Genomic DNA, 25238 nt, shown 5'->3' with positions numbered 1-25238 from the left:
TCACGTAGCCATCTGCTTTGCTTTGAATGGTGATGGTCGCACATCACCTGTAACTCATTCAGAATGCATCTCAGTCACACACGGCTACTGCCGCCTGAATCAAAGGCTGTGTCTATTCTACCACTTATGTCAGTATAACTTATGTCACTCCGGGCACAGGTGCTGACTCGCCTTTCTCCGGGTGGGTGAGGCTGCGCTGCCCGAGGCCCCACCCCCACTCCAGCCCTTCCCACCCCCGCTCTGAGGCCCCGCCCTTGCTCCGCCCCCTCCCATGAGCATACCCTGCCCTCGCTCCACGTCTTCCTACCCCTGCTCCACCCCTTCCCCACAGTGCCTTCCACCTGCTGCAAAACAGCTGATCAGCAGGGCCTGCCAAACAGCTGATCGGCTGGTGGATGCTAAGCACCCACTATTTTTTCCCTGTGAGCGATCCAGCCCCAGAGCACCCATGGAGTCGGTGCCTATGGCCCCGGGATCTGAATAAGCCACCCCCCTGATCGACATAAGTTACACCGACTTAAGCGCCGGTGTGGACAGTGCTATGCCAGAGGGAGAGCTACTTCCACCAACATAGCACCTGAAGAGTTGGGTTTTTTACTCACGAAAGCTTATGCTCAAATAAATCTGTTAGTCTTTAAGGTGCCACTGGACTCCTTGTTGTTTTTAAACATAGCTACTGCCGCTCATTGGGGGTGGATTAATTAAGTCAACGGGAGAGCTCTCTCCCATGGGCTTAGAGCAGCTACAGCAGAGAGCTTACTGTGGTGCTGTGTGTCTGAAATGGTACATGATCCCCTTTTGGGACAGGCAGGGAGAGTCCAATAAAGGATGGCTAGCATGCCCCAGCACTGGACAACTCATCTTCCCCAAGACCTGCAGCAGGAGCAGCCGTCATGTAACAGGTGACAACTGATCAGGTAAGAATGGCAGAAAGTTGCCACCTGGATTCTGTGAGGTCGCCTCTGATTTCCATGAGGGTTTGCACATTCCCAAATCACTTTCAGAATGCACGAACCCTCATCACCATGAGACGTCACCTCGCAGGGTGATGATGTTTTGATGTCATCATGCCTATATCGCACTGTGCTGATGCCAAGCTGTGATGTAAAGATCACAGCACCATAGGGTTAGATATCAAACCACGCTAGTCCCCACAGGCAGGAATTCTGCAACAAGTGCTTTCGTGGGAATTTTCCCTTCCTTAAAGTTAAGCACCCGCTTAAGTGCTTTGCTGGATTGGGGCCAAAGAGAGACCATTAGTCTCCTGAGCGGTAAATCTGACACTGCTTTCAGGCAGTAAGTTTGTTGAAATTTTCCATTTTCATTCTAAACATGCATCTCTTAGATAGCTTTGTTTCTGCAGAAAGCAGAGTTCAATAGTGCAGCCTTCATGAAATTTATGCTGTCATTTACAAGATATAATCTTTAAATCTCAGTAACAAAGACTCTCTGTAACTGCAAAGCTTCTCCATATCAGACAATAACAAATTCTATTAGTAACAACATTTCAACAATGATTTACCTCAAACACAGATATGTAACAACAGGAGCCACCTTCAGCCCTCGCATACATATGTACAACTCCTATTGTCTATAAACAAAATTACCCCTGCTTGCATCTGGCTGAATTTATCCCTAAGACTTCAAGTTCATACACTGCTGTGTTGGTGAAACCCATAAGCACAGATCTCAGTGGGTGAAATCCTGGCCCCAATGAAGTCAAAGGCAAAACTCTCATTGACTGCAGTAAGGTCAGGATTTCACCCAATAAGTAAACCCTCTCTAGTGAATTTGAAGTGCTCATGAAAGGTGCTGGATGGATGTCCCTGGAGAAAGGGCATAAAGCAGTGCAAGCTTCTCCTATGTTGCTCCTACAACATGCCTCAAACCCAGCCTACAGGCATGGAGGTCAGTCTCCAAGGCCCATTCATATCTTGGCCTCTGTATCATGAGACCGCCAACAGGGTGCCAGTTATAATGGTGGGGTTTGGAAAGCAGACATTACACCGAGACCATCAGACTCACAGAGACCACGACACAATGAAGACTTTCATTCACTATCAAAATTAGTTGGCTACACAGGGAGCATACCTTGCAGCAGTGTGGCCTACTGGATTGTGCATCAGAAGTAGGCTCAGGAGACCTGGGTTCTACTCCTAGCTGTGGCCTACTGGGTGACCTTGGGCAAGTCATTGCCACACTCTGTGCCTCAGTTTTCCCATCTGTAAAATGGGGATACTGAGACCCTTTTTAAAATGCTTTGAGATCTACAGATGAAGAGCACCATGTAAAAACTAGGTACTACCTTCACCCTCACATGGAGGACCATTTAGCCCCACCTAGGGTGAGGTTTTCTGTGATGTTGAAACTTGACCAATTCATTTGACACAGAGCAATGAACAGCCTTCAGTTGGTGAAAACTTTCCACTGCTACTTCCAGCTCTGCACTGGATTGGAATCGGACACCTAAAAGTGAAAGGTTCTACATCCAATCCTCTGAACCACCTCACCCAAACTGCTCAGTCCTCAACCTTATTCAAGTCCAGCCTGTGCATGTTTTTTTATGTACAGGACACTCTGCTGTTCATAACCCTGTGTGTGCTATGGAGGACGTGGTTATCATGGGGTTTGATTGAACTGGGAAAGCATCCCTCACTTGACAATGTGTTTTAAATCAGCCTGCATGATAAAATAGCTGAATGTCTCTCCTAGCTACCTAACTAAATGGCACTGCTGATAATCACACTGCTCTGAAATGGTTGGAATTGAGAAATGAAGCAAGATCAGGCTTGTGTCTCCTTGTCACAAACATGTCAGGATTTCGCAAGCCGACTGGGACTCTGAAAAATGATAGGGCAGAACCAAAGTTCCTTTTTGTTGAGTGTCATCTCACATTCCTGGTTGTTGCAGGGCGAGGTTACAGTATTTGTAATGCACGTTCCATCTTTCCAGTTTTTAAAAAAAATTAAGTTTATGTTAGTGCTGCTTAAAGATCCTAGCCTGCCAGAGCCAGAGAATGAAGTCTCGTTTTATCTGGTCCTCTGTTTAGTCACAATCTTCTGTTCATCCCAGTAGCACTGTGAGCATTCTGCCAATGCATCTCAGCCTTGACTGGAGGGACCTTCTCTAGGGGATGCCTCCCTGCCCAACCATTTGCTGGCTTTCCTTCTGAGATCAGCCGCAAGGATGATTGATGGTGACTCCAGGTGCAGTCAGTTTGAGAGCAGTACAGCGTAATCTATGGTGGGGTTTGTTTTTGTAACATGGACCTAGGTCTGCTCAGTATCAGAGTGAGAGCATCCACAGATTTTACACAGGGCACTGAACAGCCATCAGATGATAATGACTTTCAGTCACTACTGACCTGGACCTGATCTGTGCTGGTAACTCAGATGCTGTACGTTTCATTAACAATCCCCCGAGTCATCTAACCCCAGCCACAGGGGAAATTTTTCAGCATTTCTGAAAATCAGGCTCAAACTAAGAGGTCCCCCCATGCAGAGGCCACCTAATACCAGTTAGTGAGAGACTTTTAACATCAAGTCCCACTGGACATGTGATATTACAACACGGACTGTGGGGGAGTCATTTCCTCAGTAATTTCCTTCTGCAGGCTACCCTGTTTCCTGAACTTCACGAACACATCAAGAAATTCATAAACAATGTAATCACAAACAATGCTGTTTTCAATATGTGGTCTGGGCCAGGGCAGCATTTTGGACCTAAGTTATTACAGGAAATATAATGTCTAGGCTAACAGTGTGAAGAGTTCCCCATTGCAATACAGTTATAAACTGTCACATCAGTCCTCCAGCAGATGTAATCAATTTCACTGTCAGAACAAATAATGGCACTGAGAGAACTTTCAACAAACTTACCTTGCAAAATCTCCTTTCGCCTCCTGTAAAAAGATGGAAAAAACCCAATAGTTGTCACTAAAATAGCAACATTTAATTCAGAAAAGATACATTTCTAGATTTGTCACTTACAAATATCAGTCAACAATAGTTTCCTTACTTAACAAATTTCAGTGGTAATGTCAGTATCAACCCTTTAAACTAAGCGGGCTTGCCATACCACTTTGGGCTGCAATCTGGACAGATCTTACAAATCAAATAGGGTTAGGCATAGCAAGTACTAGGGCTGATGACTCTACACTGTTAGTGGATACCTATGCTAAGTGCTGTAGGAAGTAGAGCTGGTGAATTAGTAAGTGTGTTCTTAGTACTAAACCATTACTTCTGTGTGGTTAAGGGGAAGTGCATTGCTACAAGATCTCCAAAGCCCAAGTGACTTGTGGTCACTGAAAACCCCATGAGACCTTTTGCAAGTATTAGCCCCATTGCTTTGATCAGTTTCCAGTCTGAGTAATTACATTCTGCATATCTAAATTTCCCATTCTGCTTTTTGTTAGACACAGTGTTTTTCTTAAACTGCTGTCCTTCCTACCTAATTAAGTACTTTGGGAAACACTGAGTATATATTTTATGTTTCGTCCATGAAAGCATTGTGATCTATCAATCAACATCAGAGTCCAATCCTATACTGGTGTGTGGCGCTCCACTCCAGTGATGGCATCAGTACCAGAATTTGGTATCTGCTCGAGTCTTGTAGCCATATTTTGATATCTGAAGCATCCCCAAAATTGGTTGTGTCACATTCCCAATATACACAGTGGCTGCCATTAGAAAGTCAACATTTACCAAGAGTTACACACTTTGCTTTAACATGATTAAATTTATAGTGTAGACAGAGCATTGTAATCATTTAGTTTGCAACTGGCCAGTAATGGAGCCTCCACAATGGGCATGTCTTCACTGTAGAGCTAACCTGAACTCTTACTTGGGTGTTGCCTGTAATTCCCCTCCGGTCCATGCACAAAATCCTCTCACACAAGTTTAGTGGTGCTTTAAACCAGGGCTAGTTAGCCTGGCTGGGTGTGCAGGCTAGACCTCAGCTGCTGCTTTCATTTGGGTATCCCACTTACATTGCAGGGAGGACACAAGCTGAACCACTTGAGCGCTGACAGTCCTCCAATGCCTTCCCACACGTCCCCTTGTGTGCACAGAACACACAAATTCTCTCAAAATTCACTAAGAATGAATCATAGAGTTGCTCAGGCTACTGCAGTACAAAGAAGCCTGGGATATGCCCCCAGAAGTCCTAGCGACACACAAGGGTGAGTGCAGAATCAGTGAGGACACAGTAACTTGGGTTTGACTTTGCAGCATGGCTAACCCAAGCTGACTCTGCATTGCAGGTACTGAATCAAAACAGATAGCTGAACGATCCACCTTGTTCTCTACTGGAGCGTATCACACACAAAGGTTGTAATAATTACAACTTGGTCACATATAAAAGTACAGTTATGTTGCTTAATTTCATTAAGTCTGACTTCAAACTACAACCCCAATGTGTGTAATATCCTGTGTTTGTTTGTGATGGTAAATACTTCAGATCACAGCAGTCAGGCATACAGTGGCATACTGGCTGGGGCTTACATCTATAGTTGCTAATTGCTCAAGTTATCCATTAGGATGCAGGGACAAACAATAGATTCCTATCCCTAGCACTAATTCTCACAATGAGCCTGCAGTCTGAGATGTGTATTCACCCAGCAGGCCAATACGCAATTGCTATAATGTGCTTTTAATTGTTTCTCTCTCTCTCTCTCTCATTTTTGCTATATTACTCTAAAATTGATCTTAATGAAGAATGAAACTCCCCAGCACTAATTGCTTCTGTAACACAGTGCAATGATTACTATTTATTAACGTATGCTGATGAGATGGCTTGGCTGTTCCACACGGATCCTTTAGGATCAGAGTCTCATGGTTGACTGGAAAGAGACTAAAAACTGCTCTGAGAAGAGGAGAAAAAGAAGAAATCTGCTGACCATTATCTCTGATCTTCTCCCATGATAATTACCGCCCATAAAGAATGACATGCCCCCAAACCCCCCACCCTCTGCCTTTATGAATTATTCCTGCCAGGTCACTTGTACTGAACTACAAACACTACTAAACACTCTTGATAATTGGTGCATCATCCCCCCCTTCTTCATGAATAAAGAGGTGGTCTCAGTAAAATCATAGGCCCAACTTCAATCTTGGTGTAAGCAGGTGTAACTTCACTGAAGCCAGTGGAGTTGCACTCAACAGGTCTGGATTTGGCCCACTTCAGTTTACCCTGATCTCTAGGTTGTAGGTTACATTCCAGAGTCTTGCACCTTGCCAGTCATCTACATTTGGGCAGTCAGTGCAAAATGCTGGCCATTTACATCTGTGTGAGGGAATGGAGGATTTTGATTTGGTAACATTCTGCATAGGTGCAAATGGTACAGGGCAGATAGGGAATCAGTGCTGTTTGAGACAACTTTGCTGCTCATCTGCTGAAGGATTAGGGCTTGTCTTAATTGCAGAGTAAACCTGAGTTAAAAGAGAGCACGAAAAACCATGGGTTGTGCCATACATGAGCAAGTATAGCACCAGTGTGGACGCAGCTGTTTTCATAAGAACGCTGCTAACTCGAGAGGAGTAACTTGAACATAGCTAACTCGAGCTAATTGCAGTGAAGACATACTTATAGACATATTAAATCCTCATCCCCAGTTGAACTGGAAGCCTTGGGAGAATTTTGTGTTTCCTGTTGGGCTGTATAAAGCTGCCTCTCAACTGCTTTTCTTTTTGTGTGGACAAGGGAATCCCGCCATGCCATGTAACTTCCCATCCCCTTTCCAGCTTGTTGAAGTGCCCAGGAATAAGTGATTCATTTTGAACTGGAGATTGACTTGAACTACGAAGTTCAGATCTGGTTCCAGATCCAAATTTTCCAGGGTTTTAGTTTGGGCCAGTCTTTTAATTTGGATAAAATAAGACCTGACAAATCTTTTCTGAAGCCAAATCCTAAGGTGGAAATTTAAGGTTTCATTTTCAGAGGTGCTGATACTTGCAGCTCCCACTGACTTCAAGTGGAGTTGTGGGTCCTCAACACATCTCAAAATCAGGCACAACCGTGGGCCTGATTCTCCTCCCACACCAGTGTCCACCAGAAGCAACTCCACTAATTTAGTGCAGTTACACCACTGTAGAATTGGTGACAGAGCAGAACCTGGCCTTGCTTTTCAAAACTGGATTTAATATTTTCACTTTAGGTTTCCTTTAGATACTGGGTTGGCTCTGACACAGGGTAGTCAGCGAATTTGGAAACTTATGTCTCATATGAAAGTAGGGTGACCAGATAGCAAATGTGAAAAATCGGGACGGGGGGAGGAGGGTAATAGGCACCTATATAAGAAAAAGCCCTGAATATTGGGACTGTCCCTATAAAATCGGAACATCTGGTCACCCTATATGAAAGGAAAGAATCATGGTCTAACGGTTGAGCACAGCCCTGTCTGGGGCATCAGGAGATCTGGCTTGTATTCTGGGTTCTTACCTGCTGATGTGGTGAGGGTTAATTCATGACGAATGTGCGCAAAGCCCTTTGAGATTCTCAGATGAACGGTGCTATAGACGTGCAAAGTATCACTAGTTATGGATGCAAATTAGGTTCACTGTACACTTCAGTACAGGGGAATGATGGGGTGCAACGAACCCCCTTACATCCCTGTGTGGATGGCACACATCGCTGGAATCTCCAAGGAGGAGGACAGCATATGCTGCTGGGCTGCTATTCCCCTCCTCACATAGGTGTGCAAGGAGTGGATAGGCAGGGGTGGGAGTGAGTAGAACCATGGCTCCAGCCCCAGCGTGCCAGCCAGCACACTGGAGCTGAAGTGGATGGGGAAGTAATCTGTGCCGGGTAGCTCACTTCCACATCCACTTCCAGCTGGTTCCCGTCCTGCTCCTGGGGCAGCGCAGCAAATCAATGCCCCTCGCTCGGCTGGGACAGCAGGGTTACAATCCAGCACTAAAGCGTTCCAGCTTTTCCCCCCTAGCTTGGCAAAATACACCCTATCTTCTCTGTTCCTGTATGCTTGGTGTAACCCCCTCTGAGGGTCTGTGATTTCTGAACCCCCAACAACAGATTTAAGCATCGCAGATACAGAAGGAACAAGAGACAGCTGCTACCCCTACCTGCAAGATGTACGCAGCCAATTCAAACACCACCTCGCTGTCAACCTCAATGAGTTCCTAGGAAGAAAAGAGAAGGGAAAAAAAGCAGAGTTCACTAAATTTCAGCTCCCCCAAGACGAACTTGCTCGTTCCTGCACAGTGAAATGTGCCTTCTCCTCTGGCTTGGCTTCAAAGGGTTCCCATTACTCCCAGGGACCAACTGGACCTGCTCACAGCGATGTGGAGAAAGCAAAATACACAGAACTCTGTTCTGGTAAATGAAGCGTGACATCAGAGCTCAACCAGGGTGGATTGGAGGAGTTGCAGGGGAGGGGGCGCGGGAGGAGGAGAAATCATTCTTTCCCATGTGCTTTTAGGAGAAGGTAGTATGTAATATTTTTCTAGTCCCAAAATACCACTCAGGCTTCATGGGAACATGGCTTTTCCCCCCCAGTGTGCTATGTTTGCAATAAAATCCAGAGCCCCACAAAACTGACCGGGCCTCAGATTTCCCAGCCAGTGCTATGCTGAGCCCATGCTAATGCTGGATTCCAATCTGAGCTCCCGGAGGAAGGTTTTAGACCCAGTGGGCTGATTACAACCATCTCTCTCCCACAACTGCCTGGACTGATTTATGGTTTTGCACTGAAATCGTATTCCTGACATTGCATGGTAGTCAAATGTGATCTGTTCTAAGCACTTCCTTACAATGCTCATCACTGTGGGATCCAGGCACCAAGAAAAGCAGCAAAGGGAAACTGCGATTTTGGCTTCAGCCACAAGTTCAACTTCCCCTCCCCACAACACACATATCTGGACTCCCCAAGCAACAGGTCTCAGGAAACAGATGTAAGGAGTTAACACATGTTGCAAGAAATATTCAAAACGAAGTGGGCAATTAACACGCTCTGCAAGCATAGGAGAAAGGAGAGTGAGCAGGTTAGAGGTTGTAATGACACGTCAAACCAGCATCTCTAACAATCTCTTCCACCTTGTATTTAGCCGTGGCACTCCGATTACCTTTCCCAAACCCGAAGAAGAGCTCCGTAAAGTTTGAAAGCTTCTCGCTCTCACCAACGGAAGTTGTCCAATAAAGGATATCGCCTCACCCACCTTGTCTCCCTCAGCTTTCGGGGAAGTCATATAAACTGTGCTTCTTTCTGCTGCCACATGATGTAGGCCCTGATCTAGCAATTGCATCTGCATGGGCAGTGCCCTTAACTCACGCACAACTCCACTGAGGTCAATAGGGCTCTGCTGGGGCACCTGGGTCAGAGCCTTACTTTGTCCAAATCGCCTTACGGCGGATTCCAACTCTGGACGTTCCTGCAGGGCTCTCGGAATTTAAGTTCATGTTTGAATTGCTTTACTGTCTCTGGAAAGAAAGGTGCATCCGGGACCTGAGATCTAAATTTAGATGATACACTCCATGCAGGTAATGGACACAGCTCATTTCACAAGTTGTAAAACAAAGGTCTCCAATCTGAGGGGTGTGCCCCCCTACTGAGGCACCAAGGAATGTTCAGGGGGGCGTGGCTGGGGCTTGGGCCAGCCCCCAGAGAGGTCGGGGAGGGAGCGCCACCCAAGCCAGCCCTGTGCTTAGGGCTCCACTCCTGGCCCCACTCCAGGGATCCTGGCTGCCAGCCCTGCGCCCGGGGCTCCATGCCCGCCCCTAGTTGTGGCCCCAGCCTCAGCCCCCTTACTCCTGTCCGCACTCCCTCAGCCCCCTGGCGCTGGGGCTGCAGCTCCAGGAGGGGGGACGCAGACAGAGGTAAGGGGGGGTGCGAGATACAAAGTTTGGGGACCACTGCCATAAGAGCTGTGCTGGCTCTGTCCCTGGCAAACAGAGGTACTCTTGTGTAAGCATTGTGGTTCAGCAAAGCCAGCTTTCTAGAAAAGCAGCTTACCTCACCGCCTCTCTGATGATCCACTGGGGGTTGCATTGAGGTGGGAGCAAAGAAAGGCTCTGTAGTTTGCAGTGAAGAGGTTCCTCTTGCTTCCCCCGGATTCTGCTGCTGCTTCAGTGTTTGATGAACTTGGGGTGATTTCACGAATGATGAGTATGCACCAAGGGAACGCGGTGGGGGGTGCAAGTTACATCAGCACAAAGGCAGGGCCCAGTTAGGCACAGCCCATGATAAGGGGTGGTGTGGGGCTGCAGAATCCCAAGAGCCTGTCTGCGCTGCATCTGACAGCATGTCTCCCGGCCCGGGCAGACAGACACCCGCTAGTCTGCTCCAGCGAGTGGGTGTCTATCCAGGCTGGGAGGCACGTTCCCAGCTGCAGTGCAGACATACCCCAAGAGAAGCAGAGGGAGACACACAGCATCAGGAGCCAAAAGGCCTCCCAGAGGCAATACATTCTCTCCTACACCTCTTTCAGGGTACAGCTTATGCCCTGCTCTGCAGCCAGCCAGCTCTACCCGTGTCTCCCCCTCCTTTTGGGGCACTGCGCAGCCCCAGGGAACGCAGAAATGGCACTGTCCTGGCACTCCACTGAGTGCAGAGATTCTGATTCTGCCTGACCCAGCCATAAGGACCATGCAGATGGGGGACAGCGCCTCATGCTTGCTCCCTCTCCGCATAGCCATGGCCGGTGCCAGGCATGACCTGGCCCCAAATGAACATATTTCCTCACCCCAGTTTTCCAGGAGCCATCCGTGGTGATGGCTAGGTGAGCAGTAGAAGCCCTGCAGTGTAAGGAAGGATCTCAAGCCAATGGGAATGATTATTGCCTATTATTCTGGACAATTGGTATAGGATTGACATGCCCAGACACGTACCAAATCCCCAGGGAGCTCACCTTCTAAGCAGGCACTTACTAACTAAACCCGCTACGCTCTATAGAAAGCCCTCAGTATAGCTAAGCCCCACAGGCCAGTGGGAGTACAGCCCCGTTCCTCAGTACCCAGAAGGCCTCTGGGAATTCCATGCATGGACTGAGTGACAGAGGGGCCCTCCTTAGCGCAGTTCCATGGCTGTTTGGTGGCCTCTGCCCAGTTCCCATCCACCATCGCACTGCAGTGTGGCCAAGCACTGTCTACGCACGGAGACTGAACTCCCTTCTGGCTCCCTGGCCGATCTCTCCACAGCATCGCCCCGGCCTGGCCTCCGACTGAGAAGAGCAACTCGCTTTTCCCCAGCATCTTTCACAGGCACTAAAATTCAAACACATGTTGTAAAACAAACCAAAACCTGAGGGAGGCAGGAAGTCAGACTGGGAAGGCCCCGGGAGGGAATCTTGCCATCAGAGAGGGCTATTTTTGTATTCGGATGACAGTAGGTTTGAATGTGCAAAGTAATGGTTTCAGGAGAGGTCAGACGGAAATAGATCGACCCAGATTTCTAGACTCCCCCCACCCCCTCCGCTTTCTGTTATTAAGCCTCCTCCAGAATAAGAACAGCAGCATAAGCTTTTCCTGGCAATATTCCCAAAGGACGGTCCCTGGGCACCAAAGTGCATTGCGTACAGAGCCGGTGGCGGCTGGAGCCGCCAGTGGGCTGAGTAAGCATTTCGAACCGTGGCCTCTTTGAAAAGCGGAGCTCTGCAAAGTTACTGCTGAGCTAGGTTCATGGGACCCTGCCCCGCTGCCATCCCTGCAGAGTCCCCGCCATCGCATCACAGATGCAGATAATGGTCTGTCGGCCCAGGGCCCAATCCCGCTCCCACTGATGTCAGTGAGGCCTTTGCCAGGGGCAGCAGGATGGGGCCATCGGTTAGCAACCCTGACAGACACTGTATTCTTTGTGTGCGAAGGTTCCTGTGGGGTTGGGGTGTGGGGAACCCAGACCTTCCCACCAGGAACCCTCATTCTCATTCCTGCCTGGGATCTAGGAAATCCTGAAGACACATGTTAGCATGCGGCAGGTTGTTTCGCTTTTTTAATTAAAAAATAACACAGCCGGAAGCTTTTGAGACGGTGCTAGATGGATTCAAATTTCAGCCAAGGGACCATGCGGCTGTCCAAAAACCCCACGGGCAACATCCCCAAACCCCATGGGCCTTGTCTCTAACGGGCTTTGACAGCGTTAGTTGTTGGGGGGTTTCAAAAGCAGCCAGGATTTGGAGTCAGGAGCCAGGATTTCCCACACCTAAGTGAAAGCAATGATACAAACGAAGGGCATTTCGGTTGGCATTGTCTATCGGCCCCCTGGATTCCATCTGCCTTTGGGGAATGGCAGCTGGGCTGTGCTTTGTGACCCCAGAGCATCCAGCTTCGATGGAAGGTTGCATTACTTGTATTGCGGTCCCACCTAGAGGCCCCAGCCAACATCGGGATCTCATTGTGCCACGTGCCGCAAGCAAGAGGCAGCTCCAGCTAGAAAGAGCTTACACCCTAACTGACAAGGCAGACAAAGGGTGGGAAGAAGGATGGTTATTCTCCCCAGTTCACAGGGGGAAGGACTGAGGCACAGACATGGTCACACTGGAAGCTGTGACAAAGGCAGGATTTGAACCCAGATCTCCAGACTCCCAGGCTAGTGCCTTCACCACAAAACAACCCTCTCTCAATGATATTACTCAGCTTTGCTTCTACATTTGCGCAGTTGAGCACGTAAATGTGCAGGTGTGCCTAGAGTCAGGGAGTTGGCAGCTAAGCACCTGCTCTGCACACACAAAATCTGAGCGACCAATTGTGATCCTATTGAAGTCAAAGGGACTGCTGCTAGTGAGGATTAGGACATGGCACTGTGGGGTACACTGATGTCAACTGGAGCCAAAAGCCTGTGTAACGTTTCTTACTGAGCAAGTCCCTTCCCTGCTTGGAGCGCTGGGACAAGCATAATACCCTTGTTCTCAGATCATAGAATCATAGAATATCAGGGTTGGAAGGGACCTCAGGAGGTCATCTAGTCCAACCCCCTGCTCAAAGCAGGACCAATCCCCAATTAAATCATCCCAGCTAGGGCTTTGTCAAGCCTGACCTTAAAAACTTCTAAGGAAGGAGATTCTACCACCTCCCTAGGTAACGCATTCCAGTGTTTCACCACCTTCCTAGTGAAAAAGTTTTTCCTAATATCCAACCTAAACCTCCCCCACTGCAACTTGAGACCATTACTCCTTGTCCTGTCCTCTTCCACCACTGAGAATAGTCTAGAACCATCCTCTCTGGAACCACCTCTCAGGTAGTTGAAAGCAGCTATCAAATCCCCCCTCATTCTTCTCTTAATCCCTCTCAACTTTCTCCAGCTGCTGCTCCCTCACTGGCAGATGAGTCACTAGGGATGGTTTCTGCCAGCGAAGAGGTAAGGTGGACAGGGAATAGTTCTGGACAAGGGCCCAGCTTCCCAGCGATTCCCAGACTAGAGACACCCACCAGGGCCCCCCTCACAGCCTCCTAGAACAACCAGCTTCCAAGCAGGGCTCTCTAGGTTCAGCTCAAGCTGCCAAGGCAGCACAGATGCAATGGGGGTGAAGGGTGTATGATGGAGCTCCAGGAGCTGTGTGGAGGAACAAGGTCTCTGCACAGATGGCCCTGATCCCCCAAGATCTGCATAGATCCCTGGGAACCAGCAAATCCAGCCCCCAGCCACTCCAAGCACGTATTACACCAGGACTTTCAGGGTAATCAGATGACTCAGAGCTGCCCCCTTTTCTTTTTCACAAGACAATTTTCTTGGCCACATAGGAGAAAGCAACTGTGTGGCCCATTGCCTCTGGGCAGCGCTTAACTCATCTCAACACATTTGAGTTCTGAGCCAGGAAGCTCCTTATCTATTTCACACTAAATTCTGCGCAAGGGCTAGTTTTGTTTTCAGTAACTAGTGACAACAGGCTGGTGTTTTTTCAACAGCTCACAAGGCCAGATTATTTTTGGCACAAAAACATTTCACCATGTACTGGTTTCACTCCTCTCCTCCCTCCCCCCAAATGGGTAGGGGAAGCCATTCCGGATCCTGACATTTACGTTAGCTACAAGGGCACCCTCTTCTGGTGGATTCCTCTCACTACCACTGCTAGGGTAACCTGCAACAATCACTCGTTTCTATTCTTTATGCAAAAGCAGAACTTTTTTTTAAAAACACTGGCTGGGTTATATACTTTCAGTTTCAAGCTCACATCTACCTCTGGCACAATGTGATTCAATTTATTTTCAGGGTTCTTTTTTACCTCTAACAGATTCTGTGGAAGAGAAAATGGCAAGTTGGCTAGGCCATAAAAATGTAGGTATGCTGAGAAAAAGAAAGGCAGGGGGCATTGCGGGGACGGAAGACTGAAGTGATAGGTTGGGGATTGAAGTGGAAATTAAATGTCACAGTGGAAATGTTTTACAATTTTTCGTTTTCAGTCCAAGACGTTTTTGTTTGGATGCAAACACTCCCACATTGTCTGCGAAAGTGAAACAGCAGCATCTTCAAAGCACTTTACAAACAGAATTATTTAGCATCCCAGCACTCTTGTGAGAGGCACTCGGACAGATATAAAAGGAATGGATGGGCTGCAAGAACTAGCACTATCTAGATTAGATGTAGGTATGTCTGATCACGTATTACCCCTATTTTATAGCTGTCAAGAAGAAGGCAGAGGGGCAAGGTGACTTGTCCATGGCTACAGACACAGTCATTGTCAGAGCGGTGATTACAACTCAAGAGGAATTCTTGGCCTCCAATCACCTGTTCAAGCCCTCATCTGTCTCGTATGGCTTGTGCTCAGTGCATCTAGTCTGCCACACACTTCCTATGTGACCCTGGGCAAGTTACTCGATCTCTCTGTGCCTCGGTTCCCCACTCATAAATTGAAGATGATAATCTACTTCTGAGATAATTAATAGTTATAAAGCACCTTGACAACCTCACATGAAAGCTGCTGTACAAATGGGGCAGTCACTATTTGTTCCAACGCCAGGGACCTTGGAGAGCTAAAAGCATCAGCCTCCAAAGTTTGAACTAAAGATCCAGGCTCTTCAAGCCAAGAGCTGTAATACACCCATCACCTCTGTGGATTGGGCACAGAGGGTGATGTGTAACACATACTGACTGTGAAGTACAGAGAGCCTGATGGTGTGCTCTAGGTTCAGTATTGAAGGTGTCTTCTTCATGGGCCAGGCTAGTCAGCCGCCTCTGCCTCAGGAACACATAGAGAACTCCAAAGGCTAGAAAAGATTGCAGGAGGGGAGATGGGGGGCCAGGACAGGAGTGTGCAGGACAGATAGCCTATGTGCACCATCACCCCACTGGCTGTACAGAGCTCACAACAGAAATGTGAGCTTTGTGCATGATGTACCTGCAGCATGATGCACCTGCACAGCTGTGTTCATGATATAGCTGCACCATTCAATTTGTGCTAGGGTTACTCTTTTAAAGGGCTCTTTTGTTCCCCAGGGACACGGGGCTTGATTTAGCTTTCACACTGGTGTAACTCCGTTCAAGGAAGTTACTTTTTTTCTGCCCTGTAAGAATCATACATACAATCAATCCTTCAGTTTACGACAGATACTGTAGCAACCTGTATGGAACATGGAGCAAGGAGCACAGGTTGTAAGAGGGAAGAGTTTGGAGGAGGCACCAGGAATGGAAGTCAGTCTGTGTGCACAGGGCTGGAATGCTAACGGCTGCTGCAGCGCCTCTGTAATAGTTCCCTGAATAAAGTGCCAGTTTAGTTTTACAAGCATGGAGTCCTCTCTTGTTATTACCCAGCATGCAGTACACAAAACAGATAAAACAAATGGCATATCATAGACAAAAGATCACATATGAGGATGCTCTGAAAAGAGCTGGGATACGGCAGAAGCAGGGTGAGACAATCCATAGAAGGGAGAGTAAATAGATCAGGAGACTGTTGGAAGGCTAGTAATGCAAGGTCACCCCGGTCCAGCCTCTCTTATTCACATGAACTCTCTTATTTCTTTAGAAGTGCTGTGGGCATTTTATTTCATTACAACCAGAATCACCGGTAGTGGAAGCGGATTATCTATAGCAGTATCCCTACTTATGGGCAAATGGAAAACCCCATGTCCAGATGAGTACCCCATTTTTTTGAATCCCCCAGTTCATTCCTTAATTCAAAGGAGTCCTTACCTTGTAAATACAGGACTTTGCATTCAAGAAAAACAACTCAATGGTGGCATTATCCTTTAAATAAGATATGCTCTCAATGTAGAACCTGAAAAGGAAAGGGACAGATAGATGAGCTACACAGGAAACTTACCACTAGACTTTGATTACATGAAAAATGTGATCAATAAAGACATGAGGACTAAGGAAGTTCCTTTGTTTATAATGAGGATTCTGTGGTTTGGTGAGAGATTTGTGTCTCCTTTAAGACCCGATCATTCATCTTAACTGTATGTATAAATCCTGACCGTGCTGAAAGGCAAAGGATTGCCAAGTGGATTATTTTATTTCTGTGTTGGATTTATACCTATCTATATTTATACCTATCTAAACTTTCTCTGCAGTCTTTGTTGGTACATCTTTTTCACTCCCTGCCCTAAGACACTGGGTAGCATTGCTGGGCGCTGTTAAGAAATGGCTTCATTCTAACCCAGAAGAGGTTGCAGTTTAGTAATGGGTGAAATGATTCCTGAATATATAGAAGAAATTTGTTTAGCCAAATCCTTATCGCTAAAAACCCAGTCAAAATACACTCAAACAGATTTTATTTGTAGAGACCTGCAAATCCATAGGTATTCGCTTTATATCCACGGACCATGTTTGTGGATCGCATATTGGATGCGGATACAAATTTTGTATCCGCGCGGGGCTCTGTTTACTTGCCATAAATGGAATTCTCTTCTCTTTATTGTTTTGGTGCCTGAATTCTGTACTACTGAAATCCACAGGAGCTTTTCCATTGGTTTCAATGGGCACAGGATCTGGCCCTTAATAAGTTGTGTGAAATAAATGCAAGATGCAGTTAAAACCCAAAGCTATTTTTATATAATTATTCTTGTACCTTATGTGCTTCTAACATTACTATAGGGAGAGAAAAAATATATACTCTGGATTCAAATAATGATTAAAGCACATTCTGTATTTTCATTGAAAGGGAAAAAATCAAATCATACTTCTGTCCACTCTGGTTCATGCTGATTTTTAAGTTGCAGTACAATGGCAGATACAGCCCCCATCTAAACTACACTACAAACTGCACCAGAGGCAATTACAAGTGGGAAAGTGCCAGGGAAGTGCTGTCTGTATAATCAGGGTCCATCAGAAAAAGAAAGACCCTTTAAAAATGCAGGCTTAAATTGAGTGCTGGTTTAAGCTGGTCCAGTTTCAGTGAAGTCTTAAACTCTGACCCTCCCAGCTGATCTATGCCCGTGAGGAGCCCCGCTGAAGTCCAGGGGGCTACACACAGGGTCTGCCCATATTAAGTAGTTAGCAGGATTGGAGGCCTTACTTTGTAAGCTCTTTGCATGTGCTTATACAGTGCCACTCTAATCCTGAGTGGGACCTTGGTACAGTGGAGCTCTGACCTTGACTAGGGTGATGGGTACGACTGCAATATGCACACTGAATAACTGTAATCCCCAATCCTGAGTCTCCCCTGAAGACCCTTCAAAACTGCTTCTCTCTTGCCATATTATCCAAACTGTTTTACACGTTCAGTTATGTCCTGAAAAGGAACTGTGTAAAACAGGCACCTTCTCGGTATGTCTGCTCTCTGCATGCATCTGAACCCTCAGCTGCTGAAATCTCTGACAAAATGATTACTGTTGCTTGCGCCCGAGAGCCCATACCGCACTGGAATGGAGACCTAAATTCTACCCCACACATCGCAGCTAAATGCTGGCTGTTTGATCTTTCTTACTGGTGCTGAGGTAAGGAGAGAGAAGGGTTTGATTTTCAGATCCCAAGTGGAATTTGCAGCACTGCCAGAGATCTTTGTTAGCGTCAGCTCAAAAAACAATAACCTCCTGCTCAACGCTAGGGGGCAGTGTTGCATTTCTTGAAGCTGCATTTCTTGAAGTTGCATTTCTTGAAGTGGGCACATACAAACCCCTTTGCTGTGTAAAAGTGAGTCCCAGCATAACTGAGAGCTCGCACACGATACTTCAGATGCACAAAGAAAACCCAGTTCTCAAGTGACCTGCCTGGTGTAATGTATTCTGGGAAGGCGCTGGAGCAGATGCACCCCTCGAGAATACAGTACATGTACCCAGGGAAACTGCTGTTTTTATTTAAAAGAAAATCGGTCTGTGCAGAGAACTCTTGTGCTCAGAATACCAGAACTGCAGCTCAGTCCCTTGAATTCACAGCCAGCACTGGAACAGGTAGGGGGGTGGGAGAAGGCACTTTTATTTTTTTGTGCACACTGGTTATAAACCCTTCCTCCACCATCCATAGTTCCAAATGCATGGAAGGAGAATACACTTCACAATGACCAAATCGCTCTGATGAAGCAGGGAGGAAAAATGGCCCTGTGGTTAATGCACTGAACTAAAACTCAGGTGATCTGGATTCAATTCCTGACTCTGCCACAGGCTTTCTGTATGACCCTGAGCAACTCTCTTTCGCTCTGTGCTGCTAGTCCCAGGCTTTAGAACAGGGATTATATTACTTCTTTCCCACACCCCTTGTCTATTTAGATTGTAATCTCTTCTGGGCAGGGACTTTTACAATGTGTTCATATATTCATCCATTTTAAATCAGAAGGGACCATTCAGATCATCTAGTCGGACTTCCTGCATCACACAGGCCAAGCATATCACCCAGTATAACCCCAGTATCAAGCCCATAACTTCTGGCTGACCTTGAGCATAGCTTTTAGAAAGGCATATCTTTTTGGACAATGCCTAGCACAATCGGGCCCACATCTCAGTTGGGGATATACATGCTACTGTAATACAAACAATAAATAATACTACATAGACAGCTAATTCCCATGTTTCCATTAGCCAGTAAGTGTTTCAAGGACAGCGTCGTTTCCCACTCTCAGACCAGGAGGCATGAAATCTCCAAAGGGCTTTTGGGGAGGGTTTTGACTTCACAATCTACATTAAAAAGATCACGTTAATTACAAACCTGATTCTCCCTGTCCCCATCCCCTTGTCACATCACCAAATACATTTTCTAAGCATTAATTAAATGGACCACTGAATATTTCACTGTGTAATGAACACAAAGAGCTTGTCTTGACTGCTACCTTTCAGTGGCAGGAAGATTATAGTGAGTAATGTAATAGATGTTGGAGGATTTCTGAATCCACTACATCTGAACCATTTAAAATTTCAACAGCACTAAAATCTATTAATTGGGAGTGCACGTCTGGCTCGGATCAGACCATGCTCATGTTAAATATTAGCAACTCACTCTTAAACAGCAAAGCCTCAGACATGCCATGCAGTGATCAATGGCAATTCGTATCTCAACCAGCCAAAACATATTGCTGCTATAGTGTTTATTACAAGCAACTGTAGAAATCCCAGATCTTCAGCTGATGGACACTGGCATAGCTGCATGGGCTTCACTGGAGTTATGCAGATTTATAAGAGCTGAGGATGGGAGGGTGGGAGTGGGAGAGGGGAGAAGACAGTCAAAGGCATGAATGGCAATTAGGTGCCTAACTCCCATTGACTTTCAAGAGGAGTTAGGTGCCTAACTGCCATTTGGACCTTTGAAAATCTGCCCCCTGTTCCATTATCTCATCATTAAGGTGCCTGATTCTGAGAGAGCCCCTCGTCCCTAGTCTCCATTGCCCCTGATTATTATTTAATATATGTGTGTCTCAGTTTGCCCAAAGGTAGCATGTGTTTAATAATAACACTTCCCTACGTCTCCTGGTTGTTGTGAAGCTTAATTCATGCTTATGTACAGAGGTGGTCAAAAAGGGTTTATGGAATGAAACTTGGCTTTTTGGACAAAACTGGTACAGCTTTTTCCTTTTTTAGTCAACATTTTTCATTTGCAAGAAAATTTGAAAATAATTTTTTTGGAAAATGATTGAATAGTTTTCAAACACTTTCAAAAGTACTCTGTTCGCTTTGGTGGGGAAAAATAACCCACTTAGTTTTTTTACTTCTTTCCTCCCTTTTTATATTCTTTAATCAGAGGTGGGGGGAGAAATACAGTTGGAGAGAGAGTGCATTCTCATCCCCACTGAAGCAAACAAACAAAAAATTAGTAAAACTGAAAAAAAAAATCCTGTGAAAAGTTCCAAACAAAAGAACATTGTTTTTGTTTCTTTCTAACCTATATATTTTCCTTTTTCCCCATCAGCTCTATTGTGCAGTACATTCAGCTCCTAGGATAGAAGGCACAGGACAAGGGCAAAACATGCCCTGCTGTCTGAAAAATCTATGAACATTTCTCTTCTCAGTGGGATGCAGTGCAAAGCTCTCAAAGAAGCAGAGACGCTCAGGTTTATCAACAAAGTAATGGGTAAAACTGGATTCAGTGTCCACTTCCCTGAATGGGGAGAGCTATCCGTCTGCAGTGCTTTGGATCCGGCCTGTAGTTTCCCTGCCATGTCATTTAAAACCTCAGTGGATAATATGGAGCGAATGGGATGATTTGCTCTCTGCAAAAATAAATTATATGTATGAGCACATCAGATGGAGATGCTGTTACACCTAGCATCCTGTGGCAAATGATTATCTTAGACAGCTCGAAGGGCTGGGCTGCTTTTATGTTCAAACCCCATGTGTTAATGTTCATGGATGCACACTTTAAGCATTGACATTTAAAGCACGCAATGTTCCTTGGGAGGGAAAAATGACCCTGCTGCTATCTGCTAAGTAATCAGATAGAAACAAATATGAAAATCCAAAGCAGTGACAGCCCCTTCCATCTCCCCTCTCCGGTGGAACCCTCACATCCATTTTAGCACTGAACGCCTCCCTCCTTTGAAGACTGGGAAAGTGGGGTTCCACCCCCTCATTTGGTGCTGTTCTCTTTCCATACCAGATACCAGCAATCAAAGCTAATGATGGGCAATTTAGTACATGGGAGATGGGGCCTGGGAAGAGGGAGCGTTGTCTGCTTTCATTTGGTCACATGGTGGCTGCAACATTTAGTTTTACTCGGAAGGTGAATGCAATCCTACTAAGAGAGGGCTTTGAGCCTAGAAAGCCAGGGCTATTATTTGACCAGAGCCAACGTGTTTTTCCCCTCCCTATCCTCTTCCTGCATCACATGCTATCAAGCCACTGCACATTTTCCATCCTTACACCATCTCTGGAGCACTGACAAAAAATCCATTGAGCGGCTGGGGCAGACCATGCTGGGAACTGGGAGCCTTGGGTCTCAGGTTTGTTCCTGACATGCGGGGTGGCTTGGGAAGATCTCTTAATCTTTCTGTGCCACAGTTTAACTGTCTAAAATGGGTAGATTAATACAAACTGACAGGCAGGGGCCTACTTCACAGGGGCAGCGTGAGGTCTGATTACTTAGGGCCAGATACCCTTCTGAACTGCATGTTGAGGGGGACCTACATAGTCCCGATCCAAAAGCCACTGAAGCCAATTGAAAGACCCCCATTGCTTCAGTGAGCCATATCCACATTTTCCCCTCACCTTATGGAAGTGTGTGTGTGGGGAGGGTGGGGTGGCCAGCCACCTCAGGAGCATAGCCTTCCATCGGACCTGGGGAAGGGGTTCTTTGGGCCCAGAAACCACAATGGGAGGGGATGGTCTGGGAGGAAAGAACAAGTGGACCGAGTACCTGTATGGGGGCACGTACATTGTTGCTTCCAGCACTCAGTGGTGAGAGGAGAGGAAAGTTAGATAGAGCCTCTGGCTGCATATTTCCCCAATGGAGCCTCCTCCCAGTTGGGGAACCCCCCCTTAAAGGAGCAGGGCAGAGATGACGAGAAGTTCTAGATAAATGTACCGTTGTAAAAGCTGCACGTTCCATGGGCAGGCAAGAAGGGAGGACTTGGGAGGTGTTTCAGGCAGGTGCTCATTCCACTACAATGTTTAGGTGGGACATCAAGCAGCCTGTGCGCGGGTGCTTAGTGAGTCCCCCAGCTGTGCTGAGCATAGACCTGCCAGAATCACCTGATGGAAAACAACGGAGCAGCACAACGTAGCGAGGTGTGTTCTGGCCAGAGGGGGTTGTCCCTGAAAGGCATCCTGGAACCCTGACTCTGCACCTGACTCTGGTGCTGGGGAGTCCCCACAGGCACAGACACGTTGGTGGAGGGAGCGATTGGCTGAGCAGGTACTGAGAACTAGAAGGCAGCGCTAGTGCAAACGATCACCTCCCCCATCTCCTCTCCAACAGCCAATTTGCAGCAGAATCCAAGTGGAAAAGGAGGGTCTGAATGGGAATTTCCCATGCTGTGTCTTAAACTCCATGGCCCATTGTTCGCCTTCCAAGTCAGGTAGTCTTAGTTTTTCCACCAACAGTCACTTCCCAACCACAGAGGAACCTGAGAGGGTGCCCTGTACTTCATAACACTACTGCTTTGCACCTATGGAGCACCTTTCATTTGAAGATCTCAAAGCATTTTAGAAGTTTAATCACTTAAGCTTCAGAACATCCCTTTGATGTAATTCATGTATCCATTTTACAGATGAGCACACTGACCAGAAATCTTCTGGGCAAAATCCTGGTCCCACTGAAGCCAATGTCAGCTTTGCCATTTATCTCAACAGGGATTTGAAGCTCGTCTGGTTTAGAGCTCAGAATGTCTGGTTTCTATTCCTAGCTGTTACTGACTCATGGGATCAGTGTCTCCAGTGCCTGGCATCTCGTGTAACATGCCATGAATGAAACACTCTCAAAGAAGATCTACCCACTTGCTTATACAGGTGGTAGCATTGCATACCCACTCTGTACAGACATAACTGCACAAGGTGAAGGACAGTGGAGGTGGTGACAATGTGATTTTAACCAAGTCTCTGTATTAATGCATTAGCTTAAGTATTAATTAGATAAAACAATAGGTACAAATCTCATACTGACAGCTTGCCCATCTATTGTTTTTGTATAGTGCCTCTCACTACATTAACTAAGAGCTTCATAAATGCCACACAATCTTGCCAACACTTGAAACTTCAAAATGTGGCTTATAGATTGAGTTTTTATATTACTTTTTTTTTTTTGCTGAAAGACTCACTGTAAAGGAAAAGTGAAAACTACTTATCCTGTTCTCTAACCACTGCTCACTTATATAAATGTATTCTCAGTTAAGCAAATTACATTATGGGACTCTAGAGTGAAACTGCTTTTAAGATATGTGTTTAATGGATGGCTAGGTCCAGAACACAGAGATGTGTGTTAAGTAGCAAAGTCTCCATTAGTTCCTTTGCTCAAGCAAAGGTCAGTCCTCACACAAGTAAATCTTCTGGACGGAAGTTTCTCAAGCCTTAAAACAGACTCAGAGGAGTGGAGCTTTCCCACAGGCCATTTATTACACCTTCCCCATGGTGACTAAAACGTGGGGCCATCCTGGGAAGGCAGTGATAAATTGTCTGCAGGGTCTTTTTGCTTTCAGCAAGATGCAAACAAAGTCTGAGTTACTGTATTTATACACGGTGGCTAGACAAGCTACGTATTCACTCGGGTGAGTGCCAAGCTTTTTCCCTGAGCACAGACAGGCCTGGTGCACACTGTACAAAGAACCCTGTTTACATGCAGCTGTGGAAAATCTGGTTTATGGCACAGCTTAGCCAGCGTCTGTGGAAGAGGCAGGTCCAATCATGGGGAACCTGGGTTGGCAGCTAGATTGGACCTGGTCATGAAGACAGATTTAACAAAGTTTTATTGTTACTGTTATTTATATAGCATCATAGCCATGCATGGTATTGTACAGACATAACGAGATATGGGGGTAGAGTCTATGCCCCCTCCCCCCATGCCCCACCAACCTGAGCAGAAACTGGCTACAGGTCTGGTGCTGTGGATTCCCCATAGGCACAGAGCTGATTAAACTAGCTCCAACACCTTCCTCCCCACAGCTCCAGGTGCAGATGGGATGTTGGGGTGTATAGGGACAGAGAGGGGTCACCTCACAGCTCCAGCACAGGGACAGGGAATGCCTCCCGTGCCCAGTCTGGTGGCTGGTCCCTTAGAGATCTTGCCTGCTGGTGTCAAACATTCCCTTTGTCCTGTCTATTTAGACTGTAAGCAATCTGGAGTAGGGACTGGTTCTTCCTCTGTATATGGCCAGAGCCTAGCACAAGGGGTCCTCTGGGTTCTACTGTCATAGGTGCAACGGCAGGTGAAGAGTATCTGCTGTGTTTCCATTAAAATACAATGGGAAAGCACTGCTCCCTGGATTGTGAAACTTATTTTGAGTGCCCTGTTTTAATATCTCATCATTAGTCCTTTGGCTCCGATCTCTGTGAATGCTGCTTCTATTCCTACCTCAGTGGGCATAAGAGAGAGAGACAGGCCCTGAGGGGAGAAGGAACTTCTGGCAATGCAATGGAATGAGGCATTACCCTATAAACCGTCCGCTCTCACCTAAGCATCAGTTTCCTGCCTCCCTTTCTCCAGCCTTACAGCCTGGTCCAGAAATGTATTCAGTGGCCATCATCGCTAATCCCCCTCCCCTCACCCAAAAAAAGAAAAACCTCTGAATGTTACATTCAATTCTTTCCGGTGGCGAACACTGTAGATGGACAAATGGAACCCGTTACATGCGAGATGAATACATTGCTTTGGTTAATTTAGTGCGGTTACATTCACATCTCTGTATTCACAACACAGCAGGCTGCCGTCAGCACCACCCTCAATCTAATTTCTCAAAGACAAGAGAAAGCCAGCAGAAGTGAATGACACAAATAACAATGATGCGTTGTGATCGCTGCGTAAGTGAGTCAAGCAAGGTTGAGGACTCAGAGCTCCAGGGAACAATGTCCCATATTTGTCCTCTAGCCGGCCCTGGGAGTGATGGGGCATTTCGGCAACAAGAGGAAAGGTCTATCTAGCCCCACGGACATTGCATTCATTAGCAGTTCATTCTCACCTTCCCACAGTGACAGCCATGCCCCGATGGTTTTGATTTTTTTGATATCAGCCCTTTTCTAATGGTGGAATATTGTTTTAAACACTGGATTTGGCAAAGATTGAAAAACTAAAGCAGCTGAAGGCCTTGTCTGGTCTGGACATTTACCCTGGTGCCAGACATTCATGGCCAGCCATCCATGCAAGACCCCAGCGTTGACTGGCAAAGCCACTGTTAGTACTGGTGGAGCTAAGCTGTGTTGAAAGCAGCACAAGTGTAAACAGCAGCTTGTAGTCGTCTGTCCTGCGTTCACTAGGGGTCACACCGGGACAGCTACACTGAGCC

The 25238-nt window shown here is 46.6% G+C and overlaps 1 protein-coding gene across 8 annotated transcripts in view; it reads right to left on the bottom strand.

Moving 5' to 3' along the window:
• The window catches only part of FRMD4A (FERM domain containing 4A), a 411923-nt gene that overhangs the window by 90080 nt on the left and 296605 nt on the right, over positions 1-25238 (bottom strand). For all 8 annotated transcript variants that reach the window (XM_084630503.1, XM_084630504.1, XM_084630502.1 and 5 more), the window contains exons 5-7: positions 16076-16160; positions 8079-8135; positions 3879-3901 (exon numbers count right to left, since the gene is read on the bottom strand). In XM_084630503.1, the coding sequence (XP_084486629.1) occupies positions 3879-3901; positions 8079-8135; positions 16076-16160 (165 nt within the window). The remainder of the gene's footprint in view (positions 1-3878; positions 3902-8078; positions 8136-16075; positions 16161-25238) is intronic.

Source organism: Lepidochelys olivacea, assembly GCF_965140295.1.
Source record: "Lepidochelys olivacea isolate rLepOli2 genome assembly, chromosome: 1".
NCBI lineage: Eukaryota > Metazoa > Chordata > Testudines > Cheloniidae > Lepidochelys > Lepidochelys olivacea.
This window is presented reverse-complemented; position numbering and strand designations above follow the sequence as displayed.